The 10,596-nt window shown below is 55.1% G+C and overlaps 2 protein-coding genes across 2 annotated transcripts in view; both read left to right on the top strand.

Annotated features, from left to right (window-relative positions):
• The first annotated feature begins 2,478 nt into the window (after window positions 1-2,478).
• On the top strand, window positions 2,479-4,439 carry LOC108316637 (uncharacterized protein C19orf85-like). Its single transcript, XM_017546580.2, has 2 exons — window positions 2,479-3,028; window positions 3,468-4,439. Exons 1-2 carry the CDS (start codon window positions 2,856-2,858, stop codon window positions 3,961-3,963), a joined length of 669 nt encoding a protein of 222 aa, XP_017402069.1. The 5' UTR covers window positions 2,479-2,855; the 3' UTR covers window positions 3,964-4,439.
• Window positions 4,440-5,321: 882 nt separating this feature from the next.
• ISOC2 (isochorismatase domain containing 2) overlaps window positions 5,322-10,596 on the top strand; it is a 9,059-nt gene continuing 3,784 nt past the window's right edge. Inside the window, exons 1-2 of the mRNA XM_017546578.2 lie at window positions 5,322-5,518; window positions 10,339-10,479. Of these exons, the coding sequence (XP_017402067.1) occupies window positions 10,342-10,479 (138 nt within the window). The 5' untranslated portion in view covers window positions 5,322-5,518; window positions 10,339-10,341. The remainder of the gene's footprint in view (window positions 5,519-10,338; window positions 10,480-10,596) is intronic.

Here is a 10,596-nt window from a genome sequence, read left to right as displayed (position 1 = left end):
AAAAAAAAAAAAAAAAAAAAGTCCTTTTTAAAAACAAAAAGGCTATGAAATGTAATAAACTGGGGCTCATCTCATCTCGGAGAGGTCAGTCCGCTCTCCCCATTTGGGACACCGGGAGCCTGGAACTGCACAGTACCATCCAGTAACAATCTCACACACACACACACATGCACTCATACACATGCATACATATGCACACACATGCACTCACACACATACACATGCATTCACACACATGCATACATATGCACACACATGCACTCACACACATACACACATGCACACACATGCACTCACATGCATACATAGGCACGCACATGCACCACACACGTACACACATGCACACACATGCACTCATACACATGCATACATATGTACACACATGCACTCACACACATACACACATGCACTCACACACATGCACTCACACACATGCACTCACACATGCATGCATAGGCACACGCACATGCACTCACACACATACACACACACACATGACCTGCCCTGGGGAAGACAGAAACAGAGAAGCTGAGAGGCTGTGAAGGGCATTCAGAGCCTAAAACATAAACACTGAGAGAAACTCCACAGACGGTGAAAGAGAGACAGTGAGAGGAGCCAGAACACAAACGGGGGAGATGAAGTCAGAGAGACAATACAGAAGAGAGGAGGCCGGGCGCTGTGGCTCACGCCTGTGATCAGCACTTTGGGAGGTCAAAGCAGGAGAATCACTTGAACCCAGAAGTTGAGACCAGCTTGGGCAACGTAGTGAGACCTCGTCTCTACAAAAGAAAAAAATTAGCCAAGCATGGTGGCAGGTGCCTGCAGTCCCAGCTTCTCAGGAGGCTGAGGTGGAAGGATCCCTTGAGCCCAAGAGGTCAAGGCAGCAGTGAGCCAGGACCACACCCACATACTCCAGCCTGGGTGGCAGAGCCAGACTCTGTCTCTAAAAATAGATACATACATACACACATATACATAGACGATATATATAGATAGATAGATAGGTGATAGATAGAGGATCATTAAGAGAACTGTAGACAAACCAGGGATGGACAGAAAGCCAGGAGGAGCAAGGGCAGGGGAGATGGAGAGACAGCAGTGGGGCCAGTGCAAGTCACAGACAGTGGCAGTCAGAGGGACCAAGGGGCAGAGTACAAGAGGCCATGCAGGAGGCTGGAGACCCTTAGAGACACTCAAGAGAAACAGGGGAGGCCCATGATGTCCCTGACACAGAAACCTGCCACACCAGGCCAGCAGCCCCCCATGCAGTGGTCCATCCAGCACAGTGGTCGAGTTGGGCGTGGGAGGGGTAGTAGTCAACGTGTACGTGCCGTGGCTGGTGAGGGCGCTGGGTGTCTGGCTGTCCTATTGCAGCTGGTCTCACCATGCTCTGCTGACAGGTAACTGGACCTCTGGCAACCTCACGGCTGCACTCAGTCCCAGCCCCCAATATGTCCCCACCTGCCTGCTGGCCTCCACCTTAGGCCCAGTAGGGGCTCAGCTGCTGACCTTGCCCGTAGTATTGCTGGCCTGGCAAGCAAACTCATGACGTCAGGTTCAAATCCCTGCTTTGGGCTGGGTGCAGTGGCCCAGCCTGTAATCCCAGCATTTGGGGAAGCTGAGGTGCGCCAATCACCTGAGATTGAGAGTTCCAGACCAGCCTGACCAACATGGAGAAACCCCGTCTCTAATACAAATTAGCTAGGAGTGGTGGCAGGTGCCTGTAATCCCAGCTACTCGGGAGGCCAAGACAGGAGAACTGCTTGAACGTGGAAGCAGAGGTTGCAGTGAGCCAAGATCCTCCACTGCACTCCAGCCTGGGCAACAGAGCAAGACTCTATCTCTAAATAAATAGACACATTTTCACGCCTGCCTCCCAGATCAGCAGGAGAATCAGCGCGTGTGGTTCTAGGTTCTAAGCCTCTGTTACACCAGCTTTGGGAAATCCTGGCTTCCCAGTGCAGACCCCCAAGGGTGGGGATCTGAGCAGAGACTAAGGCTGTCTCCCCAACATGCTCCCCCATCCAACCGGAGATCGAGTCTGAGCTCCAGCCAACACCCTCCCAAAAACAAGGGGACCCAGCCTGTCCTCTGCCTCCCACAGACACCTCAGTCCCTCAATAAAACACCTTGGGGGAGACTGCGCCCTGTTCTCCCATCCTGCCTCACCCCTCCCCTCTCCCCCCTCACTCTGCTGCTCAGCATTCTATGAGCCCCATGATTTCAGGGGCGACTCCCTGGGAGCCAACCCCTCCCGCTGGCTGGAGACCTTGGCTCACACCAGCCTTTCTGGGAGCCTCGGTTTCCCCTCCTAAGGTACTGGGCTGAGCAGAGGGAGGGAGGGAGGGAGGCACAGGTGTGTCTAGAGGTGGGCAGGCAGGTGCAGCCCAGCTTCCCTCCCTCCCAGCCTCCGTCCCACGGCTCCAATTAAGGGTCCTCCATGCTCAATTGCTATATTTGACTCACTGGCTGCCTCGTCTCCGGAGCGAGGCCTTTGTCCCCTTAATTGGCCATCTGCAGGCACGATTCTCTGCCTCCCGCCAACGCACGCCGGTCCCATATCCCAGGTCCAACTATGCGCTAATTGGGCACTTAGAGGGTCCCCAGAAAGCCCCCTCCCCTCCCTGCCTTCCTATATCAGCCCCCACCTGCCGGTCCCTCAGACTTCAGATTGGGCTCCCGGGAGGTCGGGACGGGGTTAGGGCGCCACGGGGAGGCCTTGGCCCATTTCCCAGCGCTGCCTCCTCCCCAGCCCGGGGTGCCCTGCCTCCAGGGTCCCCTGACCTCCCTGCTCACAGATTTGGGGGTGCTTTGGTCAGGAGTATTGTGGGGAGTTACTCCAGACCACCTGGGCCATGCACCCCGGGGTCCCCGAAGGCCCTGGGGTCTCTGAGCCCGGCCCCCGGGAGCTGTGTGCCTTTGTGAGTGGGGCGGCTGCCCACATGCTGCGGGCCCTACAGCCCCGGCGCACCCGGACCCCCAAGAGGCGGCCCAACCACAGAAGGTTTCTGCACAACCAGATCTGCAGGTGAGGGGGCCGCCAGGCGCGGGGAGTGGGAGTGGGGGTGGGGGGAGGTGGGCACGGGAGGGGGAAGAGGGGCAGGAGCAGCCAGCACCCTTGGTTGGGGGAGACCAGGCACTGACAGAACAGAGAGGAGCAGCCCCCAGGGCTGGATGTCAGCAACAGTCAATGCGGATTTATTGAGTGCCTACTGTGTGCCAGCAAAGCATTTAAAGTTCCTCACCTTCGTGGAGGTTGTGTTTTCATGGGGGTGGCAGGCAGTCAGGAATCACCAAAATAAATAGCTAGAATGGTGTGAAATGACCACATAGGTGACCCTTGCAACCATGATGCTAGCCAGACGCGGTGGCTTACGCCTGGAATTCCAGCACTGGGGAAGGCCGCGGCGGGAGGGTCGCTTGAGTGCAGGCATTAGAGACTACCCTGCTCACACCTGTCTCTGCAGGCAGTTCTCCAAAATCGAGGCCGCCACCCAGCGCTTGGCCCTATCCATCCTGTCCCAGGAGGGACCTCCCCAGAGACCCTCGCTCCGAAAGCCGCTCCCACCACCTCCGTCCCCCTTCCTGGGGGTGGCCTCTGCTGTGGCCCCCGCTGAGGTTCCCCACACCAGCCCCAGCCTGAGTCTCGCCGCCCTGGACACCTCTACCCTCGACCTCTTTGACAACATTTCGCTCACCCCAGAGTGTGCCTCAATGCCATGGGACCCCTCCCCTGGCCCTGATGCTCCCTTGCCAACCCTGGGTCTGGCCTATCAAGACCTGGGCCAGCCAGGCCAGAGGCAGCTCCCACGTTTCTGTGGCCTCCTGCCCCCTTCCCAGCATGCCCTGGGGGAAGAGGCAGAGCAGGTGGCTCCCAACTGGAGTTGGGTGGACTGGTGGGAGGTGCCTCATGCCTGGGATCCTCAGGGGATCCCCGAGGGCTGGGGGACCAGCTCCCCATGAGGTCAATCACAACCCAGCCCAGAATCCAGGACAGGCCAGAGGCCCCTGCATGGCAGCTCTCCAGCCCTCTCTGGCCCGCCCCCCCGCAACCTGTCTACTCCCTTCCTGGCAGCCCCTGGGAAAATAAACCAAGCCCAGACCCCCACCTCAGACAACTGCCTCAGGGTTCTCCTCCTGGGCTTAGGGGCCCCACCTCCGCCTCTTCTGGGGGCCCTGTTCTTGCTCCCCGCCTTCTCCCTTCCTTCTTCCCAGCCCCATCTTGGCATCCACCCGGCTCACCTCTGCCTAATGTCTGCTCTCTGCTCATTTATTCCCAAAAATGTATCGCGCGCCTACTATGGGCCAGGCCCAGAGCAAGGACTTGAGGGTTCAGCAGTGAACGAGGCAAGTGGGACCCCTGCCTCAGGGAGCTCCCTTTCCTGTATGCCTGTGTGTGTTTTGGCGGGGAAGTGACAATAAAAGGGTATATCCATGCATTTTTCAAAAAGCAAGATTCATTTCCAATTCAGATTGGAGTTAGTGCTGCAAAGAAAATAAAACACAAGGCTGGGTGCGGTGGCTCACACCTATAATCCCAGCATTTTGGGAGGCCAAGGCAGGCGGATCACTAGAGCCCAGGAGTTCAAGACCAGCCTGGGCAACAGAGTGAGACCTCCGTCTTTACAAAAAATTTAAAAAAAATTAGTCGGGTGTCGTGGCGCATATTTGTGGTTTATTTAAAGACAGATGGGAAGCTCTTTCTCTCAACCACCATTTCCAAGGACAGAGTCTAAATTATTCTAAACACCACTCGAGGGGGCTAGTGCTGCACAAATGGGGAAACTGAGGTAGCACAGAGAACAAAGGATGAGGGGGGCATCAAATTCCTCACTTAATCGCTCCCTTAGCAGCCCCTTCCTGGAAAGTGCTTGGGAATCTTCGTAAGCCTCCGTTTCTTGACAGAAGGGCCAGGGTTCGAACCGCAGACCTGCCTCTACTCCATGTAGGGCCCCTCTCTCTCTCCCGGCCTCTGCGACATGCTCCGTGCAATGGGGCCGGCCGAGACGCCCTCTCTCCAGCCGGGATCTGAACCCTTGGAGGCCACCGCGCGACTCCGCCCCGTCGGCCGCCACTCACGCCCTCTACGGCTCTCCATTGGCCGGACGTGCTGCTGCCCCGCCCCTGCCGCGCTGTAGCGAGCTAATTATTTTCTCGGAACTGACAGCGTTGCCGGCGCGGCCCCTCCCCCGGGGCGGGAGCAAAGCAGCGGCATATGCGGATTGGTTGAGAGGCGGGGGGCGGGGAGAGGCAGTGGCACCTGTGGATTGGCCGGGGGGGGGGGGGGGAGGAGGAGGCGGCGAGCATGATGAGTGTGGATTGGACGGCTTGGCCCTAAGTGGGCGGAACGCGGACGCTGCAGGGGGCGGGCCACGTGTCCAGCCCTAACGAAACGGTGACTAGCCCCAGGAAGTCCGGCAGAGGCTTCAGCAGTAGCTGTCCGAGCGCCGAGAGGTGAGGGTGCCCCCGGCCTCACCTGCGGAGGGGCCGTTCCAGGCCCGAACCCGGCACCTTCCGGGTAAGTCCTCTCGCTGCTGGTGCTATTTGGAGACCGACCTTCTCACCTAGCAGATGGGGAAACTGAGACTCTGCCCGGACGTCCCGGGCCAAGGTCACAGGACCAGAAAGAGGACTCCACCTGGCCCCGCCATAATTGGCTGGCCAGAGACTCAAACCGTCCCACGAGTCGCGCCCGCCGCCTCTGTAACAGCCCTGCGGGGTGGGTAGATTTAATCCCCATCTCTCCGACAGGGAAACTTAGGCTAAGACAGAGAAAAGCTTTCCCAGGGTCACAGAACCAGGAAGTCCGGGCTCCAAGCCTGGGTTTCCGAGACCTCGTGGGGAAGTAAACAGCCCCGCCCCGCCCCCTGTTGACGCCCACCTCCAACCATGCCTCCTTTGGCCTTGGGTACCCTCCACCCAGGCGGAATCCTCCTCCCCCAGGACACGCCCAACTCTCTCCAGCCCAGACCTCTCCTCCACACCTCTCTCTCTCTCACACGCCCCCTTTACCCCAATTTTTCACCTCCCCAAAACCAGTTTCCCTTCCCAGGATTCCCTATTAGTCTTCAGGTCATGCCCCTCGCCCAACCAGAAACTGAGGGCCTTCCTCCTCGACTTTCCCTGCAGCCCTACCTGTCCCTTCCTGTCTCTCTCCCCTGTCCCACTGCACCCCAGCCCCGACCTCCTCTCTGGCCTTTGTCTCCAGTCCAGCTGCACGGGTGGGACCATGAAGCCATCTTTGTATTTTGCATTTTGCAAACTTTTTATGGACTAATACCACATATACAGAAAGTCATACAGTTTGCAAATACACAGCTCAAATAAATGTTTATGAAGGGAGCACGCTGGTGTAAACAGTATCCAGGGCCGGGTGTAGTGGCTCAGCCCTGTAATCCCAGCACTTTGGGAGGCTGAGGTGGGTGGATCACCTGAGATCAGGAGTTAAAGACCAGCCTTACCAACATGGAGAAACCCATCTCTACTAAAAATACAAAATTAGCAGGGCGTGGTGGTGGGTGCCTGTAATCCCAGCTACTCGGGAGGCTGAGGCAGGAGAATCGCTTGAACTTGGGAGGCAGAGGTTGCAAGTGAGCCGAGATCGCGCCATTGCATTCCAGCCTGGGCAACAAGAGTGAAACTTGGTCTTAAAAAAAAAAACCGTATTCAAAGAAAAAAGTCAAACATGCACCACATTCCAAGATCTCCCGCCATCGCCATTTCCTGTGGTCCCTGGGCAACCACTGTCCTGGCATTTGACACCATAGATCCGTTTTGCTGGGTTTGGGCCTTACATAAACCCTTGATTGTAGATAGCATTGACTAGACAACCTGTTGCACATTGTCCAGAATTCAGAAGAAACAGAATAAGACCCAGTGAAAATCAAGGCTCCTACACTCTGTTCCCCAGCGCCTGGTTCACCCACCTGTCTCCCGTTCCTTGCTTGTTTGCCAGAGATAGCAGATACAGATATATGCGACACAGACACATTTTCTCTCCCTTTTCTTTTTCTGGCACAAAAAGGAGCATTCCATACACACTGTTCTGCTTCTTTTTCACTTAACTTCTCTCAAACATATTTTCGTATGGTTACTTAAAGAGCTTCCTCGTAATTTTTTCTGGCTGCAAGGAATACCAGACTATAGTTACTCCATGACTTACATAACCAGTATCCTAATTGTGGACATCCATACTTACTTCTGCACCTTTGCTCTGGGGAAGAGTCCTGTAATTAGTAACTTTGTGTCCTTGCTAAATGTTTAGGAGCAGCTTTTGTTCAGAGGCTTTGTGTATCCATCATTTTGAGAAATGTGTCTGCTCCGCTCTCCCTAGTTGTTGCAACCCATACTCCTGCCAGGCCAGAGAGGAGCTCCTGGGTGCTAGAGATGCCTGTCCTAGGCTTTTGGACATGCCGGCCCCCAGATTTCCCCTCCATGGCTCCCCACTGCCCTCAGCAGAGAGACTCCAGGGCCCTTGTGACCCATCTGTCAGCTCTCCAGCTTCTGGTTCCCTCAGAACCATCCTTTGGGGCCTGGGTGTCCCAGGTCCTGCCTGCTGCTCAGGGGAGGAAGAATTAGCACATGAGTGGGCGTGAGAGGGTCACTCCAGGGGGAGGAAACGGCCAGGGCTGTTGTAGAGGCAGAGGCGGATGTGGCTGGGCTGAGGCTGGAGGGGCTTCAGAGCTCTTCGGGGAGAAAGGGGGCATCTGCATCTTAGTCCTGAGGACAGAGAGAAGCCACGGGAGTCAGGGATCAGTTTGAGACCGGGTAGTAATAGTCTAGTAATAGTCAGCTTGGTGTTTTCTGAAAAGATCTTTTTTTTTTTTTTTTTTTTTTGAGACAGAGTCTCAATCTATCGCCCAGGCTGGAGTGCAGTGGCACGATCTCAGCTCACTGCAACCTCTGCCTCCCAGATTCAAGCGATTCTCCTGCCTCAGCCTCCTGAGCAACTGGGATTACAGGAGCCTACCACCATGCCTGGCTAATTTTTTTGTATTTTTAGTAGAGACGGGGGTTTCACCATGTTGGCCAGGCTGGTCTCAAACTCCTGACCTTGTGATCCACCCACCTTGGGCTCCCAAAGTGCTGGGATTACCACCGCGCCCGGCCTCGAAAAGATCATTTTTCTGTCTTCGGTTCCTCTGGGAGAACATAGCAGCCCCTGCCAAGCTAGATCCGGCTTCCTTGAAATCCCAGCACTTATCACAGTTGTAATTATGTGATTAATTCAGTGTGGTTTTGTTTCAGAGGGAGTTTCCATTCCATTTTATTTAATGAGATAAAATTTGCACAACGTAAAATTCACCATTTTAGCCATTTATTCGTTTTTAAATTTGAGATACAGTACACATAGAAAACATTTGCTGTGGTAGATGATAGATTTTGTTCAAAGAATAATAGGCCAAGCACTGTGGCTCATGCTTGTAATCCCAGCACTTTGGGAGGCTGAGGTAGGAGGATCGCATGAGCCCAGGAATTTGAGGCCAGCGTGGGCAACATAGTAAGACCCTGTTTCTAAAAATTTTTAAATACAAAAATTAGCCAGGTGTGGTGGCATGCACCTGTAGCTCCTTGGGAGGCTGAGGTGGGATGATCACTTGAGCTCAGGAGGTGAAGGACACAGTGAGCTATGATGTACCACTGCACTCCAACCTAGGTGATACTATGAGACCTTGTCTCAAAAAAAAGAAAAAGAAAAATAACACAGCACTTTGGGAGGCCAAGGCAGGAGCATTGCTTGAGGCCAGGAAGAGAGAGAGAAGGAAAGAAAATGCATACCAGTGTCCTCACTACCCAGCTTTGGAAAGCGCAGCTCCTTGTTGAACCCTGCCTCCCTCAGCTTCCCGGAACACCTCCTGTCTTGCTTCCGATGAGCCTACAGGGTCTTTCATTTCACTGGTGAATTAATGAATAAATGAATGAGTACAAACAGGTCGTACACACAGACGGCGAGAGAGCTGCAGACAAAAGCCCAGCCCGAACGCCCAGTTGTGCAGCAAACTTGGGGACCCAGAAACACAAGCGTCCCAGGGACACAGGCCGAGGCATGCTGATACAGGGCCACTGCGGTGTAGACGCACTGACAATGTAGACGCTCTGACCAAGTGGAAGTCAGGTGTGCCCTGCATGGCTGCAGGACCTAGGGCAGGTTAACTGGCCCTCTGGGTCGAGGTTTCCTCCCCTGCAAAAGAGTCGCTGGCCAGGGGGCTTCGGCGGCCTGTCCTTTCTCTTTCTTTTTCTTTGTTTATTGTGGTAAAATGCACTTAACATAAAACATACCCTTTCAGCCATTTGGAAATGCACAGTGGAGTGGCATTCATAGGGTCATGATGTGCAGCCGTCACCACCGAGCCCCTGAGCCTTTTCACCATCCCAAACGGAAACGCTACACCCCTCAGCAGTCACCCTGAACTCCCTGCCACAGCCCCTAGCAGCTACCCATCTGCTTTCTGCTTTTTCTTTTTTTTTTTTTTTTTTTTTTGAGACAGAGTCTCACTCAGTCACCAGTGCAGTGGTGTGATCTTGGCTCACTGCAACCTCTGCGTCCTGGATTTTAAGCTGTTTTCCTGCTTCAGCCTCCCAAGTAGCTGGGATTACGGGCACAGAGTACCACACCTGGCTAATTTTTGTATTTTTAATAGAGATGGGGTTTCACCATGTTGACCAGTCTGGTCTTGAAGTCCTGAGCTCAGGTGATCTCTCTGCCTTGGCCTCCCAAAGTGCTGGGATTATAGGCATGAGCCACAGCACTCTGCCCCATCTACCTTCTGCCTGCAGATTTGCCTGTTCTGGGCATCTCAGGTAAACGGGATTGCATACTCTGTGGCTTTTGTGTCACTCTATCCATGCTGTGGCCTGTGCCAGGACATCCTTCCTTTCTATGGCTGAAGAATATGGCCTCAGTTTCCTCTTGGGGCAGGGTGAGGATCAGGATGGACCCTTCATTCAGGACGACCTGGGGAGTGGGCTGGCGAGATGCAGGAGGACGCCCAGCAGAGTCTCCGTTTTGGGGCTGATGGTAACTGGGATCACGAAGCACTCGACGGTCACAGTCCCCACCTAAGAGAAGGCAGGGGCGGGAGGGGAACACCCAGAGCCACATGTGGACGTGGCCCAGAAGGCTTCCCAAGAAGTCACCTCCCTGCTGAACAGAACAGAAATAAGAAAGAAGCCCATCCCAGGCTGGGGGAACAGCAGATGCAGAGCCCTAGGGATGGGAAGAAGGTTGGCACGGTGCCCCGGGCCCTGCAAGACTCTGAGCGCAAGGACCCTGGATGCCAACTGAAAATACTGGGAGGAGCCCTCAGGCCTGACCCACTGCCCTCTGCCCACCCCCAGAAAATGGCAGCTGCCAGGCCCAGCCTAGGCCGAGTCCTCCCGGGATCCTCTATCTTGTTCCTGTGTGACATGCAGGAGAAATTTCGCCACAAAATCGCCTACTTCCCACAGATCGTCTCGGTGGCTGCCCGCATGCTCAGGGTATGACCTCAGGGACCCCACCCTCAGACCCAGGATCCAGGCTCAGCCCTCTACCTTCAGACCCAGGATCCAGACTCAGCCCTCCACCCTCAGACCCAGGATCCAGGCTCAGCCCTC

Source organism: Cebus imitator, unplaced genomic scaffold (genome assembly GCF_001604975.1).
Source record: "Cebus imitator isolate Cc_AM_T3 unplaced genomic scaffold, Cebus_imitator-1.0 Scaffold190, whole genome shotgun sequence".
Taxonomy (NCBI): Eukaryota; Metazoa; Chordata; class Mammalia; order Primates; family Cebidae; genus Cebus; species Cebus imitator.
The sequence above is the reverse complement of the archived record's forward strand: the minus strand, read 5'-3'. Positions and strand labels throughout refer to the sequence as shown.

Excerpts from the sequence above, each read along its gene's own strand:
- LOC108316637 (XM_017546580.2), top strand. The coding sequence starts at position 2,856 with ATGCACCCCGGGGTCCCCGAAGGCCCTGGGGTCTCTGAGCCCGGCCCC. Across the intron at positions 3,029-3,467 it reads CTGCACAACCAGATCTGCAG|GCAGTTCTCCAAAATCGAGG; the intron begins GTGAGGGGGCCG and ends CTGTCTCTGCAG.